General features: G+C 47.2%; 1 protein-coding gene across 9 annotated transcripts in view; it reads left to right on the top strand.

The window, feature by feature from the left end:
• Positions 1-23,348, top strand: part of LINGO1 (leucine rich repeat and Ig domain containing 1) — a 270,078-nt gene that overhangs the window by 29,435 nt on the left and 217,295 nt on the right. For 8 of the 9 annotated variants that reach the window (XM_059656191.1, XM_059656198.1, XM_059656196.1 and 5 more), the window contains exon 2: positions 18,375-18,488. The exons of the other annotated variant lie outside the window; for it this stretch is intronic. Coding sequence is in view for 5 of the 8 variants with exons in the window: in XM_059656198.1 (XP_059512181.1) it covers positions 18,471-18,488 (18 nt within the window). In the remaining 3 variants the exon portion in view is untranslated. The remainder of the gene's footprint in view (positions 1-18,374; positions 18,489-23,348) is intronic. 9 annotated transcript variants of the gene reach the window in all.

Here is a 23,348-nt window from a genome sequence, read left to right as displayed (position 1 = left end):
TCCCAGTGTTTGCGCATTAGCTCCCAGGCTAAGTTCCTGTAGCAGCACTGAGGTCCGGGCAAGGGGTGGGTCTATCAGTTACTATGGTGCTGCCTGGGAGCCTGCGGGGAGGGGGATGGGCTCTGTTACTCACAGAGATCTGTCATGGGGATGTCTGGATTCTTGGTGTCCGTGACTCTGTAACTGTGGTTGCAGTTCTCTGTCCCCAGTGACTGCAGGATCCTGGTTTGCATCTGAGACCAGACTGGGTGGTGCTGAGGCCAGGATCCTAGTCTCAAGCAGCTCTGTTTCTCAAGATGGCGTGGTCTCTGTGCCTGTGCTGGCCGCCCAGTAGTGTCCGCACTTGGAGCAGGGCTCTGCCATCTAAGACTGCCCGGTTTAGCAGCCCCTTAGAAGACCTGAAGAATCTAACCGTCCCTAGCTCATACACACACACACACCACATGCATCCACACACTCCTCTATCACTCCCTCGCGCTCTTACACTCTCTCCCTCCCCACCTTCCTTCCGGTCGCCATCTTCTCTCCCTGAGTTTATTCTTATGTCTGGTGAAATTGGTGGTCTAGTTTCATTCTTTTGCATGTACCTGTCCAATTTTCCCAACACCATTTATTGAAGAGTCCGTCTCTGCTCCAATGTATGCTCTTACCTACTTTATCAAATATTAATTGATCATAGTGGCTTTGGTCAATTTCTGGGTTCTCTGTTCTGTTCCATTGATCTAGATGCCTGTTCTTGTGCCAGTACTAGGCTGTTTTGAGTATAGTTGGTTTGTAGTATAACTTGAAATCTGGTATTGTGATTCCTCCAACTTTGTTCTTCTTTCTCAAGATTACTGCACCTATTTGGGGTCTTTTTTGGTTCTATTTAAATTTCTGGAGTGTTTGGAAATTCTAGGTTTGTGGAATATGCTGTTGGAATTTTGATAGGGATTGCATTGAATCTATAGATTGCTTTGGGTAATATCGACATTTTAACGATGTTGATTCTACCAATCCATGAACGTGGTATATTCTTCCACTTTTTCATATCTTGCTCTCTTTCTCATTTTTCAACGTCCTGTAGTCTTCAGAGTACAGGTTTTTTACCTCCTGAGTTAAGTTTATTCCTAAGTATCTTAATTTTTTTGTGGCAACAGTAAATGGGATTTCTGTTTGTTTGTTGTTTCTCTTTCTGATAGTTCACTGTTAGTGTATAAAAATGCTATGGGTTTTTGGGCGTTAATTTTGTATCCTGCTATGTTTCTGAATTCATTTAATAAATCTAATAGTTTTTTAATGGAGTCTTTAGGGCTTTCTTTGTACAGTATCATGACTTTTGCAAATAATGAGAGTTTTACTTCCTCTTTTCCAATTTGGATGCCTTTTATTTCTTCTTCTTGTCTGATTGCTATGGCTACAACTTCCAGACCTGTGTTGAACAAGAGTGGTGAAGGAGGGCATCCCTGTCTTGTTTCTGTTCTTAGGGGAAATGGTTTTAGTTTTTGCCCTTTGAGTATGATGTTGGCTATAGGTTTGTCATATATGGCCTTTATTATGTTGAGGTCTGTTCCCTCTATTCCCACTTTGCTGAGAGTTTTTATAAAAAACTGGTGTTGGATTTTGTTGAATGCTTTTTCTGCATCAGTTGATATGATCATGTGATTTTTGTCTTGCTAATTGTTTATGTGCTGTATCACATTTACTGATATGTGAATATTGTATCAGCCTTGCATCCACAGAATACATCCCACTTGGTCATTATGTATGATCTTTTTAATATATTGCTGGATCCGATTTGCAAAATTTGGTTGAGGATTTTAGCATCTATGTTCATCAGGGATATTGGTTTGTAATTCTCTTTCTTTGTCGTGTCTTTATCTGATTTTGGAATTGGGTAATTCTGGCCTCATAGAAAGAGTTTCGAAGTGTTCCTTCCCCCTTAAATTTTTGGAATAGTCAGACTAGAGGAGTTATTTCTTCTTTGAATATTTAGTAAAACTTCTCTTTGAATCCATCTGGAACAGGGATTTTGTTTTCTGGGAGTTCTTTTATTATTGCTTCAATTTCATTAGTAGTTATTGACCTATTCAGATTTTCTGAATATCCTTTTTTTTTTGGCGGGGGGGGGGGGAGAGGCTAAAATATTAGTATTTTATTTTATTTATTTTATTTTTTTATTAAGTTATTACATATGTGTCCTTATTCTCACATTACCCCCTATCCCCCCCACTCATGCCCTCACCTCCCTGTTGACTGTGTCCATTGGTTAGGCCTGTATGCTTGCATATAAGTCCTTTGGTTGATCTCTCCTCCTTACCCCCACCCTCCCCTACCTTCCCTCTGAGGTTTGACGGTCTGATCAATGCTTCTCTGTCTCTGGATCTGTTTTTGTTCATCAGTTTATGTTGTTCATTATATTCCACAAATTAGTGAGATCATGTGGTATTTATCTTTCTCTGACTGTCTTATTTCACTTAGCATAATGCTCTCCAGTTCCATCCATGCTGTTGCAAATGGTAAGAGCTCCTTCTTTTTTACCGCAGCATAGTATTCCATTGTATAGATGTACCACAGTTTTTTAATCCACTCATCTACTGATGGGCACTTTCTGAATCTTCTTGATTGAGTTTTGGAAGGTTGTATTTTTCTAGGAATATGTCCATTCAGCCAGGTTTTCCTGTTTGTTGGAGTAAAGTTGTTCATAGTAGTTTTTTATGATCCTTTGCAGTTCTGTGGGGTCAGTTGTTACTTCACCTCTTTCACTTCTGATTTTGTTCATTTGGATCCTCTCTTTTTGTTTTCTGGTGAGCCGGCTAGAGGTTCATCAATCTTGTTTATCCTTTTGAAGAACCACCTCTTAGATTTATTGATCTTTTGTATTTTTTTTCCAGTCTCTAAGTCATTTATTTCTACTCTGAACTTTATTATTTCCTTCCTTCTACTTCTTCTGGGCTTTTCTTGTTGTTCTCTTTCTAAATTTTTAAGTGATAGTATTAGATAACTTATTACTAGTTGTTTTTTTTGTTTGTTTGTTTTTTTTGTTTTGTTTTGTTTTTGGTAGGCTTGTAGTGCTGTGAATGTCCCTCTCAAGTCTCAAAACTGCTTTCACTGTGTCCTGTAGATTTTGGATTGTGGTGTGTTCATTTTCATTTGTTTACAGGATGTTTTTTAAATTTCTTCTTTGATCTCTTTGTTAACCCATTCATTGTTCAATAGCATGCTATTTAGCATCCTTGTATTTGACTATTTTTATTGTAGCTGATTTCTAATTTCATGCCATTGTGGTCTGAGAAGACACTTGATATGATTTCAATCTTCTTGAATTTGTAGAGACTTAGCTTGTGTCCTAATATGTGGTCTACTTTTGAAAATGTCCTATGTGCACATGAGAAGAATGTATATTCTTTGGCTTTGGGGTGGAATGTTCTGAAGATGTCAATTAGTTCCATCTGTTCTAGAGTGTCATTTAGGATTGCTGTTTCCTTGTTGATTTTTGGTCTAGAGCAGTGGTTCTGAACCTTGGCTGCACATTAGAATCACCTGGGAATCTTTTTAAAATCCTGATTTCTGGGCCCCATCCTTCAGAAATTCTGTTTCTTTGTTACTAATGTTGTAACCCCACCCCATAACAAAGAAACAGAATTTCCAGAGGATGAGGCCCAGAAATCAGGATTTTAAAAAAATTCCTAGGTGATTCTAATGTGCAGCCAAGGTTGAGAACCACTGGTCTAGACCAGTGGTTGGCAAACTGCGGCTCGTGAGCCACATGCGCCTCTTTGGCCCCTTGAGTGTGGCTCTTCCACAAAATACCACGTGCGGGCGCTCCATGCGCAGAAGTCGGTATTTTGTGGAAGAGCTGGTATTTTGTGGAAAAGCCACACTCAAGGGGCCAAAGAGCCACATGTGGCTCACAAGCTTCGGTTTGCCGAGCTGCAGTTTGCCGACCACTGGTCTAGAGGATTTATCTAATGTTGTCACTGGGGTATTAAAGTCCCCTACTATCATTGCATGGCTGCTGATCTCTTCCTTGATATCTTCCTGAAGTTTTTTTTTTAATGTAGCTGGGTGTTCCTGTATTGGGTGCATATATGTTTACCAGAGTTATATCCTCTTGTTAAATTGATCCCTTTAGTATTATGAAGTGGCCTTCCTTATCTCTTGTTATGGCCTTCACTTTGAGGTCAGTTTTGTCAGATATAAGTATTGCTACCCCAGCTTTTTTTTTTCTTCATTTCCATTTGCCTGAAAAAATTTTTTCTGTCCCTTTTCTGTGTGAGTCCTTTTCTCTGAGGTGGGTCTCTTGTAGACAGAAGATATATGGGTCATTTTTTTTTATCCATTCAGCAACCCTATATCTTTTGATTGGAGCATTTAATCCATTTATGTTTAAGGTTATTATTGATAAGTACTTGTTTGTTGCCATTTTTATTCTTTATGCTTGTGTTCCTTCTTCCATTTCTATTTCTCCTTTTTAAAATAGCCCCTTTAGCATTTCTTGCATTGCTGATTTGGTGGTAATAAATGCCCTGAATCTGTGTTTGTCTGCAAAGCTCCTTATTTCACCTTCAATTTTTAGTATTCTTGGATTCAGTCTCTTGCTTTGCATCACTTTGTGTACTTCATTCCCTTCCCTTCTGGCCTGATGTGTTTCTGTTGAGAAATCAGTTGTTAGTCTAATGGTAGACCCCTTGTAGGTAACTTTCTGTTTCTCTCTGGAAGCCTTTAATATTCTCTTTGTCTTTTACGTTTGTCAATTTAATTATGATGTGTCTTGGTGTCAGTCTTTTGGGTTCATCTTGTTTGGGACTCTGTGTGCTTCTTGGACTTGTATGACATTTTTCTTCCCCAAATCAAGGATGTATTCTGTCATTATTTCTTCAAACAGGTTTTCTATTCCTTGCTCAGCTTCCCCTTCTGGCATCCCTGTTATGTGGATGTTATTTTGTGTTGTCCCAAAGCTCCCTTAGACTCTCCTCTTGCTTTTTAAGTTTTTTTCCAGTTGCTGCTCTGCTTGGATGTTTTTTTCTACCTTGTCTTCTAAATTGCTGATTTGGTCCTCAGATTCTTCTAGTCTATTGTTGAAACTTTCCATGTGTTCTTTATTGCAGCTATGACATTTTTAATTTACTCTTGATTCTTACATGTGTTGGCAAACTTCCATCCAGATGTTTGAGCATCCTTTTAACCATTACTCTGCATTCTTTCTCTGAAAAATAGCTTCCCTCCATTTCATTTAGTTCCTTTTCTGGTGATTACTCCTTTTCTTTCATTTGGGGGTTGTTTCTTTGTCTCCCCATTTTTTCTGTTCCTTTGTCATTGTTTCTATGTATAGATTAAACTGCTATGCCACCCAGATTTTTTGGATTTGTCTTATGTAGTAGATGTTTTGTGGGACCAAGTGGTGCAGTCTCTCAGGTCTTCTGTACTGAGTGTTCTAGGGAGGACCCCTACTTGAGATATTTGGGTTCTGCTGATTTATTGAATGTTACTAGGGGCCGGGTGCACAAAGATTTGTGCACAGGAGGTGGGTGGGGGGGAATCCCTCAGCCTGACCTGCACCCTCTTCAATCCGGGAGCCCTCAGGGGAGCCCTCTCCAATCTGGGAGTTTCTGTCTGTCTTTGCAATCATATGAACGAATTGTCTGAGACCCCCAACCCAGTTTGGTTTGTTGCTCACAGAATAATAGAGGCATTTTTTTTCTTTGCTTCATTGGTGGAGATTTCCTGGAAGTTTTAGGATATCTTCCCTTTAATTTTTCCTAGACACTCTGATTTTACTTATGTCTCTCATCTTTGCTTTTCCTCCATCCCCCACTGCAACAGTAACTTGCTCCAGGCTCACTTTGCTTTAGTGTCTAGGAGATCCGTCTGCCACCAGAACTATGATTCCCAGCATTCCTGGTGCTCTCCGCGTTCTGGGCTTCCGCTTCTGGTCCTGGGCTGCCATCAGAACTACTATTCCCAGAATTCCTGGTGCTCCTCGCACTGGGAGTGACTGAGGGAGCCAAGCCTTCCAAGCCTCTGGCTCTCCAGCTCTGCTCTCCGCCCTGCAACTGAGGGAGCCACGTCCCCCCAAGGGAGCAACCGAGGGAGCGACCGAGGGAGCCATGTCCTCCCAAGCTGCTGGCTCTCCCACTTCTGCTCTCCGCTTGGTGCCTGTGTATGCAAATCAACTCACCATCTTTGTTGGGTTAATTTGCATATTTACCCTGATTGGCTGGTGAGCGTAGCAAAGGGATGGTCAATTTACATGTTTCTCTTTTATTATATAGGATTGTCCTGTTCCTGGATGGAGTCTCCTCTCAGGGTGCCTGATTATGTAGCTTGCTCTCTACCACGTTGTGCCAGCCATTGTAGAGGTGCTGACTGAAAAGCACAAAATACAACATGACAAGACATCACACAAAAGGAACAGAACACAAATGTATACAAGACACCTATAACTCCAACAAAAGGGACCACCAGAAAAAAGAGAATTAGGAAAGAGAAAAGAAATAAAAAATGATAGAGGAAAATAAAAAAGAAAGAAAGAAAGAATACACAGAGAAAACACAATAAAACAAACAAATAAACCAAAGAGCATAAACAAAAAACACCCAGAAAAAATGGTGGTGGTGGTGCGGGGGGGGGGGGTGGGGTGGAGGAAATCTCACTAAAATCCGTGAAGTTCTCATGAAGGTCCTTGAGTAAGTTTATAACCATGGTTTTGAACTCTGTATCCAGTAATTTGCTTGCTTCCAATTCTTTCATTTGTGACATGTTTCTTTTTCTTTGTATTTTAGCTGTGTCCCTGTGTTTGTTTCTATGTATTTGGTAGACCTGCTGTGTCTCCTGGAATTGGTAGAGTGGCCTTGTGTAGCTGGACACTCTAGGTGTGCCCCTGTGTGGGCTGTGTGCACAGTCTTATAGTTGAGCCTTGAGTGCTATTGGCTTCACTAGGAGGAATTGACCTCTGGCCAATTGGCTGTGAGGAGCAGCTGTGGTTACAGTGGGGCTGCTGTGCAGGAAACACCCCTATGGAGTAGGACTTGCTTCAGTAGGGCTTTGGTGCTCACTGAGTCTGTGTCTTGAGTGTGTCACTTATGGGTTTGTAGAGTTGTAATCTAGTATAGTCTGAAGCTGTCTACTGGGTGAACTGGCTCTAGGGCCTCCAGGGAGGTGCAAAGTCAGCCACTGCCCAGAGCCAACTGGCAGGAGCTACAGAGAGATCTGCAGATGGTTGCTATTTGTATTGGTCTTGGAGGTGCCCAAGTGAGGCTCAGCTGTGAAGCAAGGCAGGCTGGTGCTAGTGCCGGGTCTTCAGCCTTTTATTAAAGGTTTGGGGGCTGCTGACACCAGCTGCAGCTTGTTTGAGAGATTTAAGGAAAGTCTGAAGCCTGAGCCAGGACAGGCCATTCATATGTAAAAGCTGCTGCAAACAGGGTGGGGCTGCAAATTGGATGGGGCATGGTCTCAGGGAATCACTAGGGTGGAGCAAACAGTATGTGCCAGGTGTATAGAGACTCAGATATGGCCCTGCCAGTCAGCTGTGGGACAGGGGAGGTCCCAGCACAGGAACAGTGACCCCTGCAAGCATCCCTGTCTGTGAGAAAACTGCTTCTGAGTTCCTGCCCAGATGCCAGACAATCCAATTCCTCCCTGTATGTGTCTGGGTCTCCAAAAGCCACCCTGTGCTGGAGCTCAGAGTCCAAGTAAGTTTGTGTGCTGGTCTCCAGCAGCCTCCATCTCATTTAGCCACAATCCCCGCTGTGAAAACCAGCCTATAGTTAGGGGGACTTTTCTTCCCAACTCTGGAACCATAGGCTGCAGTTCTGGTGTGGGGCTGGGACCCTTGCTCTGCATGGGTGGCCTCTGCAGGGACGATCTCCCTCCCAATTTAAAGAACGGCACATGTGGGTGTTGGACCAGCCCATTTGGTGCCTCTACCTCTCCTACCTTTCTCAATGTACTTTCTTCTTTACTTCTCTAGTTGTAGGACTCCCATTCAGCCAGCTTTCAGGTGGTTCTGAATGATGGTTGTTCTGTATTTTAGTTGTAATTTTGATGTGGTTGTGGGAGGCAGCAAGTTTACCTACACCGCCATCTTGGTTCTCTCCTCCATTGATTTTTAGAGAGAGTGGAAGGGAGGGGGAGAGACAGAGAGAGAAATATTGATGTGAGAGAGACACATCAATTGCCTGCCTCTTGCATCAGAGCTGGGGATTATGCCTGCCATGGAGTTATGTGCCCTTGACTAGAATCTAACCTGCAACCTTTCAGTCTGTGGGCTGATGCTGTATCCACTGAGCCAAACTGGCTAGGGTGACCTCACCTAGATTTAGCAATTGTTGACATTTTGCTATATCTTTTTTTTTCTGAGCTATTTGAAAGTACATTATGGACATCACGGAATTTCACTCCTAAATATTTCAGCATCCATCTCTAAAAAATGAGATAATGTCTATCTAACCTTAAGTGGTCACATATTTCTTTCATTTTATCTTTGAGAGATGAGGATGATGATAGATGTGGAGACTGAAGCTTGAGAGGTGGCCTGTCCTATCCAAGGTCACGTAGCAGAGGGCTCTGGGAGGAGACCTGTGATCTAGGAGGTGGGCTGCAGGTGTCAGCCCAGGCCTGGCAGAGATGGGATAGGAAGGATAAGTGATCTGGAGCTGGGCAGGTGGTTGAGCAGGACTCTGATCCTCTGGCTCAGGCTGGAGGTTCCAGCTGGAAACAGGAAGCATCTGTCTTTTTAAAAATGTATCTTTATTGTTCAAACTATTACAGATGTCCCCCCTTTCCCCCATTGACCCCTCCACCCTGCACCTGTCCCCCCACAGGCCTTCACCACACTATTGTCTGTCTTTTAATTTAATCATCTCTCCTTTTGTTTGCTGTCGGGATTAATCAGGAACTGCAGCATCAATAGCTTTTTGTGTTACTAAGTCATAATATAGGTGGGTACTTGGTACTTAGGAGGAGGGAGCAGGGAGAGCCAGGGGAGTCAGAAAGGCTGCAGTAGAGGAGAACTTGGATTGTATCATGAAGATGGGGTAGGAGATTGACAGGTGAGCTGGGGTCAAGGAGGAGGGAATTCCAGATAGGAGATAGCATGTGCAAAGGTGAGAGGAGCTGTGGATGGGGTCAGGCCAGGGAGGAGGTGAGGCTGCCCAGATGGGCCTGAGTTGGTTCCAAGGATAATGGGGAGCCATGGAAGTTTTCTGAGTAGAGGACATGTGGGGATGATCCCTCTGGCTCCATAGCAGGGAGTGCTGGAGGGGGCATGCTGGCTGGGAGGCTGGTCTCAGGTGAGCTTGTGGAGGAAGGGAGGATGTGAGTTTGAGACAGACAAGATGGGAGTGGGAGGATGATCCAAATCCTGGGGCTTATCTCATCTCCTTGCTCTGTGGCTCCAGGCCTTCCCTGGACCCTGGGATGGGGATCAATTTAAGGTGTATTTTCCTTTACAGTGTATAAAGTCTGCTCACCTCTGACCCTTAGTAGATCTTGGAAACAGTCCCCTGAGGTGGACAGAGCAGACACAGCTGGGAGCCATTCCCCACTGACAGGTGTAGGCCAAGCTTGCCCATGGTCCTGCAGGCAGGTGGAGATGGGGTGGGATTTGAATCCAGGACACAGGGCCTCTAGCCAGCTGACCACATCACCTTTACTATGTCCTTGTCACCCCCAGCCATCTTCTTTCTTCCCCTCTCTTTCGGAGCCCTGTGCTCCTTCCCTATTTGTAGAGTGTGGGGCTTTTCAGAAGCATTAATGAGAGAAAATACATTGGACTTGGAGAGGAATTATTGCTGTGTGTTCTCCGAGGGGTGCCTCTGCCCTTGCGTCTCCCAGCCATATTGAAGTCGGCAGCCAGACCAGAATACCAATGATTCTGGGCTGGCACTGCTCTTAATCTGTTGGGGAGCCCTCCCTGGGCAGATGGCACTCATCAGTGGCAAAGCTGTTTTCAATGAGACCCTGGCACTATTGACCAGGACTGAGTTCTCTGGGATGGCGGCACAGTCCTTGGCTGGGGAGGAGGGGTGGATAGGGCCTCAAGCCCAGGTCCCTCTCCACCTTAAGCCCTCTGCTGGAGACACAGCTCTGAGCCATTCCCGGGTGGGGGCACGCATCCCTGCCCAAGGAGGAAGGGGCACATATGAAACTGCCAGTGGCTTCTCAGAGCCTGAATTCCTCAACTGGGTATTCAGGCACCTGTATGAACTTGACCCTCTTTGTCCTGCCTCTTCCAGGAAGCCTTCCTTTATCACTGCTCAGCTCACATTGCGTTTTCCATTTTTAAGCCTCTTGTGCCCCCTGGAGCAGGGTCACAAACCCATCACCTACAGGGGACAGGCAGGTAATGAGTGGAGCAGACTTGGTGTGGTGGGGACTGGCAATGTGGAGGCACAGGGCATCATTTTGGAAGCCCTGCCATAGGCACTTTCACTCCCAGTTCTGCTAAATAGCCTTTGCTCCAGGGCCCCATTCCTGTCTGCAGACCAGAGGGCGCTCCCCGAGAGCAGGCCCTGTTCTCTGTGCTACAGCCTGTCTCCCAAAGAGATGGGCATGGGCTGGGCACCGAACAGGCTTCCTGTAAAGCATCAGAGGCTCTGGGGGTCTGGGGAATACTCAGGGCAATCTTTTCATGTAGAGATGGGAAAACTGAGGCCTCTGTTCTGCTCTAAGCAGACTATACTTCTGTGCTGTGATAATCCCTACACAGGCATAGGAGGGCAGTTTTTGTACCTCTCTTTTAGAGAGGAGGAAACTGAGGCTCAAGGTGGCTAGATTCAGCTTGTGCTTGAAATAGTCTGTTGGAACCCCAGTGCAAGCCACCTCTTTCTGGAAGGACTAGGGGGTGCTGAGGCATGCAGCATCACCTGAGCGGGTGAGGTGCATTGGTGTCCAGAGTATAAGCCCAGCCAGGAAGCCTGGGATCCTGGCCCTGATCTGCTACTAAATCCCTGTGCGACCCAGAACAGAGGGCTCTCTCTGTACCTCGGTTTCCCTGGGTCAGACTGGGAGAGGCTATGGAGGGGTTGAGACTTTGGGGGGAACCACGGAGCTCACATGGCTTTGGTCTGCCTGCCAGCCCTGCTCAGTGCTTCTATTCAGCTCCTGGACTCCCTTGACCCAGTCCAGACTCATAATGAAACCTCTTGCTCCCTTGTTCTCTGGAGTCACCATCATGTGGGAGGTGGTGACTGCAGCACTGAAGCAGGACTGCCCAAACGTAAGGGCTGTGCCTAGAGCCTCACCCCTGCATGGCCCAGCACTTCCTTTCACACACTCAGGATGGATTCACAGGGATCACTTTGTGTAGCCCTGGGCTGTAAGTTGGGGAAACTGAGACCCAGAGAGTCTGAGTGTGAGACTCAAGGCTGCCACTTATCCACTCAGACTCTGGCCCGTCGAGCTGTGCTCTTACTAGTCCCCACAAGGCAGCACCATCTTGGACAGCTCTTCCCTGCTCAGGGGTCCTGGCTGGAGCTTGGGGCTCAGAACCTGTACTGGTCCGTGCCTCCCAATAGTCCCCTGATGTGCAGGCACAGGTGGGCCCCTGAATCGTCTCTCCTGAAGGATAGCCTTGTTCTTTCCTGCTTCTGGGTTCTGAATCTGAAACAGTTACATACTCTCCACACCATGTGCAAAAGTTTACATCAGTGCTCACAGACCTCCTAAGTACCCCTCACTGGAGACTCGGGTAGGAACTCCTGCTTTAATCATTTTCCAGTGATATGGTTAATGTTACATGTCGTGCTGACCTAGGACAGGAAGCTAGGCATCTCAGGCCCCAGGACATGCTCTTTCTGTCCGGCTCTGTTGCCTTATGAAGGTCCCACTGTGTCCCTGGCTAGGGGTTAAGTGCTGTGATAATCCACTCATTCTTTCCACAACCTTTAGTTTTCGATGCCTCCTCTGTGCCAAGCTCTGAGTGCAGAAAAGAATAAGACCTACCCCTCACCTATCAGCACTCAGAGCTTCGGGGTTAGGACAGGACAGAGGTGACACAGGGTGGGGATCGCAGAGGGGCTCCTGATCCAGCCTGGAAGGAGAAGTGTGGGGTTGGGTCAGAAGAAGCCACTTGGAGGACACTGGAGCCTGGTCAAGGAGGGAGGGTACCCTCATAGAGAGAACGGCAAGTGCAAAGGCTGGAGACCTTTCTCTGTCAAGGAGGACAGGTGCCTGGTCTAACTGGAGGGTAGTATTGGGAAGCACTGGGTCAGGCATGTTGGGGATGGGTCACTGGAATTTACCACCTGTTCCTGGCCTATCTTCGGGTCTGCTGGCTGCCCATATTTCCTAACACACACACCTCCTGGGTCTCCTGTCCCTCGACACACTACCTCTTTACTGTCATCCCTGGAAGTGATAACACACATGCATATGCACTCACACATTCTCCCCTGGATACAGACACACTTCCACACACCACCTCCACAGTTCACCTCTGCAGACCCACATGAACCCTCTCTCTGTGAACACCAATAGCTGCATACACCAGTCCCCTCTTCTGATACCCACCCTTTGTCTTCACAGAGAGAAACACACCCCAACTTCTCTGTTATTTTTTTCCTCCTCTCTCTCCCTCTTCTTCCCTAGCACCAGAGCCCTGTAAGAGTTCAGAGCTGAGCCCCAAAGCCCCCTCCCTTGTTGCCCTCACCCCAGGGCTCTCCCCTGAGCCTCAGCCTAGGGTTTCCCAAGACTGTGATATCCCAGTATTTTCTGAATGCCTAAGGAAACCTTCCATCCCAGTCCAGGGGAGTCAGAGGCCCCTAGCTTTAGCCTTAGCCAGTCTGGACCACCTGTGTGACCATGGCAACTTCCTGTCATGGCCTTGGTTTGGAGGAGCAGCAGTGTGACTCCGCATTCTCCAGCATAGGGAGGTTCTTCAACTGGTGTTAGAGCTCTGGTGTCCCTGAGGGGTCCTCAGGGTAGCCTGGACAGACCTCTTCCCTTTCAACCATAACAGGGCTGCTTAGGTCTGCATTTTATATTAGGGTCCGGGCAGGATTTAAAGGAAAAACCCCATCAACTCTTTATTGATTTTGCATTTCTGGTTGCAAAGGAAAATCCAAAAACATATTTGTGGATAATGGAGACCATGAAAGTCTTCTTGTCCCCCTCTAGGAGGTGTTCACTGTAACATCTGGATATTGCCTTTTGGGGCATATACCACCAAACTTATTTATAAAGATGGGCTCATTCTGAAGTATATTGTCCAGCTTGTTATTTATCATATTGTTATACATAGAGGCGCCTTCTTCTGTCAGGTGGCTGCAGACTGTTCCATAGCATGGATATGCTGTATTTTATTTGAACAGTCTGTTACTGAAAAACATTTAAGCCATTTCTGATTTCTTTTCTACTATTACCAGTAACACTGCTATGAGCATTCTTGAATGCTTATATGTGAGTGCCTGTGCTGTCATTTCTGTAGGAGAGCTCCTAGAAGTGAGGTTACTAGGTTTTAGGGTGTGTGGGTTTAAAATGTTATTCAGTATTGCCAAATTACCTTTCCAAAGGTAGAGCCAATTCCTGAGCCCTCATCCCCCCATATCCTTGTCAGCACTGGTTGTTATTTATCAATTTATTTTTTCCGAATCTGATGGGGAAAAAAATGGTATTGTGTAATTTTCATTGTATTTCTCTGATTGCTAGAGAGGTAGACCAGCTTTTCATATACTTATTGGCCAATTTAGTTCTTTTTCTGTGGGTTTCTAATTCGCTGTCAATTTTTCTTTTCTTTTGTCTTTTTCCTTATTGATTTGTAGGGGCTCTTTGTATATTAGTGGTATGTTCTGGCAGTATCTCACTTGCCCTTAACTTTGTTTATAGTGTCTTTTTGCTGTACAGATGTTATATGTATTTGTGTAGTCTGATATATCAAGTTCTCACTGTATGCCTTCTGGATTTAATGTCTGGCATAGAAAGGCTTCTCCCACTGCATACAGTTTCATTTCAAATAAGAATTTTATTGCTGAAAAATCTTTGCAAAGCCCAGGTTTGTAGGCTCCTCCTAGAAGCTGCAGTACTGACTGGGGGAGGTGGACTGGCCCATCTGCTAATAATCCATTTTCATCTGTGCATCTCCCCCTCTGGCTAGCTTGGGGTTGCAGTTGCTCTGTCTTTCTTTGTGCCTCTGTCTGTCCTTTGTGTGTTGCCCCTCCTTTCTGTGTTTCTCCTGTTTTCCATCCCCAGCTGGTTTTCCACTGGGCAGTGGTAGTTAAGGATGTGAAGTGGCAGCTGTGGCAACCCTCAGTGGGTTGGGATGGGATTGGATGGTGGTTGTCACGGAGCATCCGCCCCTCACTTTCCACCTGCCTCTCTAGCCCCAAATCACATGGACTGCCAGGGCAGGCCCTGGCCCAGTTCTCTCAGAGAAACACATTTCCTGCCAGGAGTCGGAGAGCAGGATCTGAGCCAATCCAAGTTCCTCCTCCACCAGGAAGTCTTTCCAGATAGCTTCTTCTACCACTTCCACAGCCCTGGACCTGACCCCGCCCTTTGGTCCTCACTCCCTTCCCCCCCACCCCACTCCTGCTTTCTCATTATTGAGCAACCTGGGGTCCACCTGGCTACCTCTCAGGGTCTTATTTTCCACCTGTGCAAAATAGGTCCTGAGAGTCTATATCAGCTGCTAGGAGTCATGGCCTATGTGGGATAGAGGAGAGCCTGGCGGGTCTTCCAAGCCAAGCTCTGGAAGGTGTCCTCTTTCCCTCTCAGTACTAAACCCCATCCCAAAAGAAACAGATAAAAAAAACACTACAGGACAGAATTTGCAAGCAGCTGACAAAGAGATGGGGACTTGAGTTCCATAGGTGAAGACTGATGACTAGGGCTCAGTCATTCTCTGTCCTGCCCTAGGTCAAGGACAATGTCTGACTCACAGGAGGAAAGATTGAACAATGTAGGAAGGTGCTGAACCTGGGGGAGGGGAGGGCAGTCGAGGGCACTTTCCTCATGGTTCCTCATTTCTAGGCGCTGGACTGCTAATGGGGACTCCCCCTGCCCCCCTTTACCTCCTGGAGGTGAGGCCTCCTTGTGTGGGCTGATAGAGTAGTTGGGAGACAAGTCAGGGAAATCCTGAGGACTCTTTGAAGCGTGGCTCAGAAATGCATAACTACAGTTTTTGGAGGAAATTTCCCTGGGCTCCTGCAGCCCCCTGGACTTCGGTCCTAGCATCCTCCCTCTGACCACAATGGCCTTACTTCTTTCTGAGCTTTAGGCAGGCAGGAGTGACGTCCTTTACATCTTTGTATCCTAATCATCAAGTACAAAATGGAAGGAAAGAAGGAAGGAAGGAAGGAAGGGAGGGAGGGAGGGAGGGAGGGAGGGAGGGAGGGATGGAGGGAGGGAGGAAGAGTTGGGGGGGTGGTTGGGTCAAGAGTTCAGGTGTGGGGAAGAGGAGACCTGGGTTCTGGGCTTGACTTTTTGGTTGACTTGCGGGGTGTCCCCAGCCCTCATTGGGCACTGAGCAGGTCCAATGTATAGTGAGAGTGGGTCTCTCAAGCACTGTGATTCTGTGACTGTGTTGGCCAGAGTAGGCACATGCCTCTCTCTCTCTCTCTCTCTCTCTCTCTCTCTCTCTCTCTCTCTCACACACACACACACACACACACACACACACACATACCACACATACACACACATATACAAACACACATGCCAGCACTATCCTCTGATCACAGTGTCACTGAGCACCTACTGGGTGCCAGCCCCACACAATATGAACCCACTCTGGCAGTATCATGTGATAGCAGTGTCCCTGGAAGTCCCATGCTCCCCAAGGCACAGGGTAATGCCATTGAACATCCAGACATTTGCTTTCCAGACCTCTGTGGACTCCACTCAGGGGGAAGGAGCCAGGAGGGCAGGAGGGCAGGCTATTATTTTCTTCACCCCCTTGGCTCTGAGGCCTGTAGGTGGGATTTCTTGTCCTTCCTGGAACTTGGCACACATGAAGGCCTTGTCTGGGAGAGCTACTGGCTCTATTTGTGTCTCCTCCCTTGCCCCAAATCATTATGTTCTGACTAAGGTCCCATTCCCATAGCAACTCCTTGGGATGCTGTTGAGGAGAGTGTAGGAGCTTCAGGAAAGTCTGGGATAAGGAAGTGGGAAGCCCATTCATTATCTGGTAGTATGGCAGCTGGGGGCTTGGAGTGGTGCTGTGGGGATGGCTTGCCCTGCTGGCTCCAGTGGAACTAGGCTCAGGTGGTCAGGAATCCTGCCAGGAGAGGGCTGCCTGATTGGCCTGGGCCTGGTTAGCTTGTGCCTGTCTACCAGGAGCCAGTTTGGGCTATCACCAAGAACACTGCCTAGCTAGTCCTGGCCTGGAGGACCCAGGCCTGAGGAACTGCCCAGGCTCTGGCTATCCCTCTGTTTAGGTTGGTACCATTGGGTCCTGTCCTGTCCTCCAGGATTAGCAGCTATTAGGAGGCAACCCTGGGGAATAGTTTGGGACTGGTGCACTGTGGACTAGGTAGGCCCTCTCTTACTGGGTCCACACTCCTTTGTGGCTCTGTTGTCAGGACGGAAAGGCCAAGGTAGGCCCTAGAACCTGCTCAATGCCCATGTCTCTACATCCTTTTTAGAGGAGAAGATTGTGCTCATGAAACAAGGATACCCTTGCCTCTAAAGAATCCCTCCATCTTCACCTGCCATGTGCCTAGAAATTCTACCCATTTGCACCTTAGTCTTGATAGGATATTGGTTTTGGAAGGGAGTCAGAGGCCTTTGCCATCGTCTGCCCTCATTATGGCAGCTGTCTCTGAGCTCCATCTATCCCATCTGGAAGGCCCTGTGAATCCCCCTGGGGACCTGGGCCTGTGCTGATGTGCCATGTGGGGAATGAAGAGGGAAAAGAGGGTCTGGCCTGGTCTTCCATGGAGAGAGCGAGCTGCTCATTCTTGTGAGGGCTGCCAGGAGCCAGGCCTGGGCTAGATGTCAATTTTCCATGGTTGCCTTTCACCACACTTCTGGGCACCACCTGCACTCATATCTGCTAATCCTTGTCTGTGCAGTGACTCCCGTTTGAAGGTGCATTACCGGGCACTCCCCAAGCCATACATCCATGAAATCGCAGCTGTGATGTGCCTGACAATTTGTTTTAATACACAGAAAAATAAACACATACTTATGGAACTAAAAATTTGCCTGTGCACCCCCACTGGCATGCATCTCACACTTTGAGAAATGCTGATCAGATTGGAACCTCTTGGCAACAACTCAGAAGGGGATTTGGGTTCTTTGGTTGAGAGACTGGGGAAACTGAAGCTCAGATGGGGAATTTTTGCCCAGGGCTGCACAGCCAGCAAACGTTCAGCCTGATGTCTGTGGCCTTTCAGCTTGGGCTGTTGCCAATGAGACAGGACTCCCTAGTGTCCTCTCCCCCAACGGAGGTGGGTGGTGGGGTGGTGGGTGGGCCCCAAGTTACTCTTGGAGAATGTGTAGTGAAGGAATAAACCATAAACTGGAAGATGCTGGGGAAGGGAGGGCTGGGTGGGTGAGAGCTGCAGATATCCTGGGGAATCATAAGGTGGAGGCTCAGGCACCTGGTAGGCATCCCAGGTGCTTTGTCTGCTCCCCTCAAGGGCCAGCCCCCAGGGGCCTGCTTCCTGAGGCAGAGCTGGGAAGGAAGGCAGGCCCTGGTGGTAGCTGGATACTTACTGTGTGCCAGGTTACAAGTCCCTTCTCTCTTTTTATCTTCCTAGCAGCCATGGCAGGCAGAATGGTATCCCCATTTTATGGATGAGAGAAGTGAGGCTCTGAGACTTATCTTCCCAAGGTCACAGAGCCAGTGGGTGGGGAAGCATATTCAGATCCCCCTCTGCCTGGGGCCAGAAACCCAGTACTCCCAGGGCTCAACTTGTCCCAGCTGGTGGCATAAGTGTGTATGTGTATGTGTGTGTGTGTGTGTGTGTCAGTGAGTGTGTCGGCAAGAGGGAATGTGTGTATGTGAAAGATGTGAGTTTTTATTGTGTGTGTGTGTGTGTGTGTGAGAGAGAGAGATGTGTGAGTATTTATTGTGTGTGTGAAAGATATATGTATGTTTATTGTGTGTGTGTGTGTGTGAAAGATGTATGAGTGTTTATTGTGTGTGTATGTGAAAAATGTATTTATTGTGTGTGTGTGAGAGAGATATGTATGAGTGTCTATTGTGTGTGAAAGACATATGTGTTTATTGTGTGTGTGAAAGATATATGAGTGTTTATTGTGTGTGTGTGAAAGATGTATGAGTGTTTAGTGTGTGTGTATGTGTGTGTGTGTGTGTGAAAGATGCCTGAGTGTTTATTGCCCAGCCAGGTGGAATCAGACCAACTGCATGCATAGCCCCCCACTGCTCCCCAGAATTTCCCCCTGCTGTCCTGTTTCAGCTGACAGCTCATCTCCTCTTTCTCTCACAGCTTCCTGTGCCCACAGCTCTGAGGCTCTGGTGTCCATGGGCAAAGAGGGCAACTGAGTCAAGCCCAGGCTGACACCAGCCCAGTTGCACTCCCCAAATGCCTGCCAGACCTGAGGTAAGAAACCATTCTGGGCCACTGGGTAAAGTGGGATCCCCAAGGGAGAGCCATTCTGGGGTAGTCTTTCTGGGAGTACGTCCTTCCCTCCTTTCCCCCATAAAGTCCAGTCTAGGAGGCTTGACGGTGTAGTGCCCTTTCCCACTAACTCTTCCTATACCAGGGCTCTGGAAGCCAGCTCAGAAGCCTGGGGCATTCTTCTGAGCAACAAGGTTTCATGGACTTGCCAGCTAATAGGTTCCTGTGTGGGGTGGGAGGTCTCTAATGGTGAGCTGAAGGAGTCTGCCCTTGGTTCTGTCACATTGTTGACAAAATGTTTGCATGACTGCAGGTTAGGAGGGAGTGGGAACAGGTGGACTGAGACAATCAGGGTCCAAGAGGCTGTTAAGAGGCTGGCTTTGCTGTGTGGGGTTTAATGAGATTTGCAGGTCCAGGCACTGTCCAGGCAGGATGAAGCACAGCCCCATGTATGTATATGTGGCAAGCACTGGCAGCCAGGTGACCTTGGCTCTGTGTGAGCACAGCAAATGGCCTCTTGGACTGTATCACGAGGAGAAGGACACCCAGAATGTGGGAGGTGACAGGCAGCATCTCACACTTTGAGAAATGCTGATCAGATTGGAACCTCTTGGCAACAACTCAGAAGGGGATTTGGGTCTTTGGTTGAGAGATTGGGGAAACTGAAGCTCAGATGGGGAAGTTTTGCCCAGGTCTGCACAGCCAGCAAATGTTCAGACTGATATCTGTGGCCTTTCAGTCCCATGTGAGAGAATGTGGAGAAACTACAGTAAGTCCCGAAGAGATGGGAAGTGGGGAAGGAGTGGGAACTGGGTTGATGCCTGGCTTGACCCCCAGCTTGCTTGTGAACTTGGACAAGTGACTTCTAACCTTTATCTGGGACAACCATGTATAAAGAAGACCGAGTGGTTCAGCAGGGCAGCAGGCCTCCAACCCTCCTCCTCAAGAAGGGGTGGCAGTTTTGGTTGGTGTGACTGAGGCTCAACTGACACTGTCCTCTCAACCAGGAAGCTGGTGGGGGTGTGGCAGGGAGCTGACAGCTGGGTCTCCTTCCTAGGCACTAGGCCAGTGATGGTGAACCTATGACACGCGTGTCAGAGGTGACATGTGAACTCATTTTTTTCGTTGATTTTTCTTTGTTAAATGGCATTTAAATATATAAAATAAATATCAAAAATATAAGTCTTTGTTTTACTATGGTTGCAAATATCAAAAAATTTCTAAATGTAACATGGCACCAGAGTTAAGTTAGGGTTTTTCAAAATGCTGACACGCCGAGCTCAAAAGGTTCGCCATCACTGCACTAGGCCTTGCTTTGAAGTCAAGTTATCTCCAACAACATATTCCTGCTAATCAGTCCTGGGTGTAATGAGCAGCTGATTAGCCCCTCCAGTTTAAACTGTAATTGCCGCTGAGAGATGGGGAGAGAGGATGCAGTCAGGGTTGTCTTTGAGGTAGCCAGGGTGATGGTAGGACCTGGGATAGGGAAGGCAAGGAGGCAGGGTGGCCGGGCCCTACCCCCACCCTCAGGAGGGGCCACAACAGCCTCCCCCACTGTCCAGGTGGCTGGCACTGTGGAGGCTCAGTGGGCAGGGAGCAAGAAGAGAAGCTAACTCAGAGAGGAGGCTGTTCTCAGCTGGGAATTGGGGTGTTGGATGAGAGGATGCCTGTGCTGAGACTCAAAGGCTGTAGGATTCTTTAAAAATGTTCTGTTTATTGGATCATTAAAGAAATGCATGTGCTGTGTAGAAAATGTGAGCACTTGGGTGCTTATCCCATCACTCTTTTACAAAATATGTTTTTATGACATAATTGGGATCAAACTGTACTGTTTTCTAACCTACCTTTTGCACTTAATACTATAGCAAGATAGTTTTTCCATCATTAAATACTCTTCTGTAATGTGATTTTTTAAAACTATATATATTTAAGTATATATATATATATATATATTTTAATATATGTTTTTATTGATTTCAGCGAGGAAGGGAGAGGGAGAGATAGAAACATCAATGATGAGAGAGAACCAGTGATTGGCTGCCTCCTTCATGCCCCTTACTGGGGATCAAGTCTGCAACCTGGGCATGTGCCCTTGATCAGAATTGAACCTGTGACCCTTTAGTCCGCAGGCCGATGCTCTATCCACTGAACCAAACCAGATAGGGCTGTGATGTGATTTTTTAAATGGCAGTGTAATGTTTCAGCCTGTCTGAGCCATAGCATGTTTAACCAATTCTCTGTTGTATATTTTTATTATTGCCAATGGGGTATCATTATAAATAACTGCCTGGATGCACAAAGTTATATATATGGCTATGATGGGCAGAGGGGGTTAGGGGAGGGCCCAACCTAAGCAGAACTGCAGAGGCAGGGGACTTTGGAGTGTTTGGGAGTGGTGTGCTCACGAGGGGGCAGGGCTGGGCATGGGCAGCCTTGGAGGCATGCCGAGGAGCTGAGACTTAATTCAGCAAAGCTCTGAAGCCTGAGGAAGGCCAGGTTTTTCCCTTGCCCTGTCTGCTCCACTAGTGCTTCTGTGATTTTTTTTAAAAAAATATTTTTTTATTGATTTCAAAGAGATAGGAAGAGGAAGAGAGAGAAACATCAATGATGAGAGAGAATCATTGATTGGCTGCTTTTTGCACGCTCCCAACTGTGGATGGAGCCCACAACCTGGGAATGTGCCCTGACTGTGAATTGAACCGTGACCTTCTGGTTCAAAGGTTGACCCTCAACCACTGAGCCATGCCAGCTGGGCAGTGCTCCTGTGATTGGAAGGGGTGGGGCAGGATGGTGGGGTCCCAGATGCTAAAGCCCTTGACCTCTCACTGGAGGAATTATATCCCCCTCCCCCCGACAGCCCTGCCCAAGTTTACTCCTTGCAGGAGGGACATACATGTCAGCTCTGAACATTCACTGACCCCTCAATCAGTGTGACTGTGAGTCAGGTCTCCTTCATCCCCTTGGTTGGGAGTGGGACGTGGCCCAGGGCCCTGAGAGGCAGGGAGAGAAACTGGTGTGGGGTGTCTCCTGACCTTTGGACCCAGCTGGTGGCCCCTCCCCAGGACTCTCCTCCCTGTTCACATTCGTTCACCCCAGCACTGCTCACAGGCTGGATAGAATTAGCCATAGATGTTGGTCTCTTTCTCCCCATAGATGGTGTGGGCTCTCAGGACAGATCTAGCCTGATTCGCTTCTTTGTTCCCTTGTGGCATACACCAGCTGCTGCACAAATTCTTACTAAAGTATTAAGTTCAATGGTTCATTCATCATTCATTCAACACAGACTTACTGAACACCTACTACATCCCAGGCCCTGTTCTACATGCCCAGCATCCCTGGGTCAATAAGTTAGACCAGGTCATTGCCCTCGTAAAGCTTAAATTCAAACAGCATAGACAGAAAAATACTAGATAAGTAATTAATAATATAATGTTAACGAGTAATAAGCGCTGTGGAGAAAAATAAGGCAGGAAAAGGGAGCGAAGGTGCAGGAGGAACCATTCTCTATAGGATGGACAGGAACAGGCCTCTCAAATGAGGTACCCTGTGGACAGGCTCTGAACTGGGAGCCACCTGGGGGAAGAAGGGCTGGGAAACAGGGCTGCAGGGTGTGAATAGAGGTGATTCATGCTCACAGGCTCTCCCTCACTGCCTTGTAGACAGTGATGGTGGTTGGTTGGTCATGGCAGGGAGGAGGACTTGAGTGTAGGAAACTGAAGGTAGTGAAGGACGGGCTGTGAGAGATCAGAATGTAAGAACTTCTGGGTGGTGAAGCCTTTGATTGAGCTGAGCAACAGGGGGCCAAAGATAGGTGTGGAGGGGAAGGAAGAGTCCTATTTGGAGGTGTTACATTTGAGAGGTCCATAGGCAGGTAAAGAGGCTGTACAGACCTGGGTGTAAGGCTGCAGCTGAGGGCCAATGGGGCATGGACATGCCAGGGAGGGAGTCATCAGCATTGGGAGGATTTAAAAGCCTCCATGCCGGGGTCCAACCCCAGCAGGTCCAGGGGTTCCCAAAGGCATAGACGGAGTCAGCGAAGAAGGAATGACACGGAGACAGCGTTCAGTTGATCAGCAGCCTAGCCAGGATCTCCAGCCAAGTTCTGGTCTCGATCTCCAGAGAGGTTCTGCTTCGGATCTCCAGCCAGGTTCTGTCCAGGTTCTCCAGGCAGGTTCAGTCTGAGATCTCCAGCCAGGTTCGGTCTCCAGGCTCCATGTAGGTTCTGTCTTCTGAATTCTCTTCTAAGCTCTGTCTCTTTCTGTCTTGTTACATCTGTATTTATACCAGTTGATTCAATCCCATCAATCTCTATTCCAAAGGTTAGGGCGTTTCTTATCTCCATTCCAGGGAGTAAAGATCATGTAGCTTAAGCATGATTGTTCATATAGTTAAAGTGATTAATTACCCGCCTGGCACTTAGTTGAGGGGTTTTATTCCCTCCCTAACTTCAGGGGAAAATCCCTACCTGGGGAAACAACCTTTCTCAGAGGTGACCTTGGTTAAAACACATAGTGCCAAGAAGGTGAGCAAACATATTAAGAAAAGTATGCCATATATGCCAGGTCCCTTGAAACAGCAAGCATGGACCGGCTCCCGGCAAATTCCCCCTTTTTTATTTTTTAAAAGCAGGCATTAAAAAGAAAAACCCGAAATGCTCTCTTATATCCATTTTAAGAGTAGGATTGGCGCTTTCCGCTATTATCTGAGTCCTGATCTATCATCCCAGGGAGAGCTTGCCAATCCTGCACTTTCCCAGGGTAGAAAGGCTGCAGTGGGGTTAAGGATAAGGCTCCTTGGGCCTACCTTCTCCCATGCCATTACATTTACCTTTCCTTCCTCAGA

This window comes from Myotis daubentonii, chromosome 1 (assembly GCF_963259705.1).
Source record: "Myotis daubentonii chromosome 1, mMyoDau2.1, whole genome shotgun sequence".
Lineage (NCBI taxonomy): Eukaryota > Metazoa > Chordata > Mammalia > Chiroptera > Vespertilionidae > Myotis > Myotis daubentonii.
Note: the sequence above shows the minus strand (reverse complement) of the source record. Positions and strands in the feature narration are given on the sequence as shown.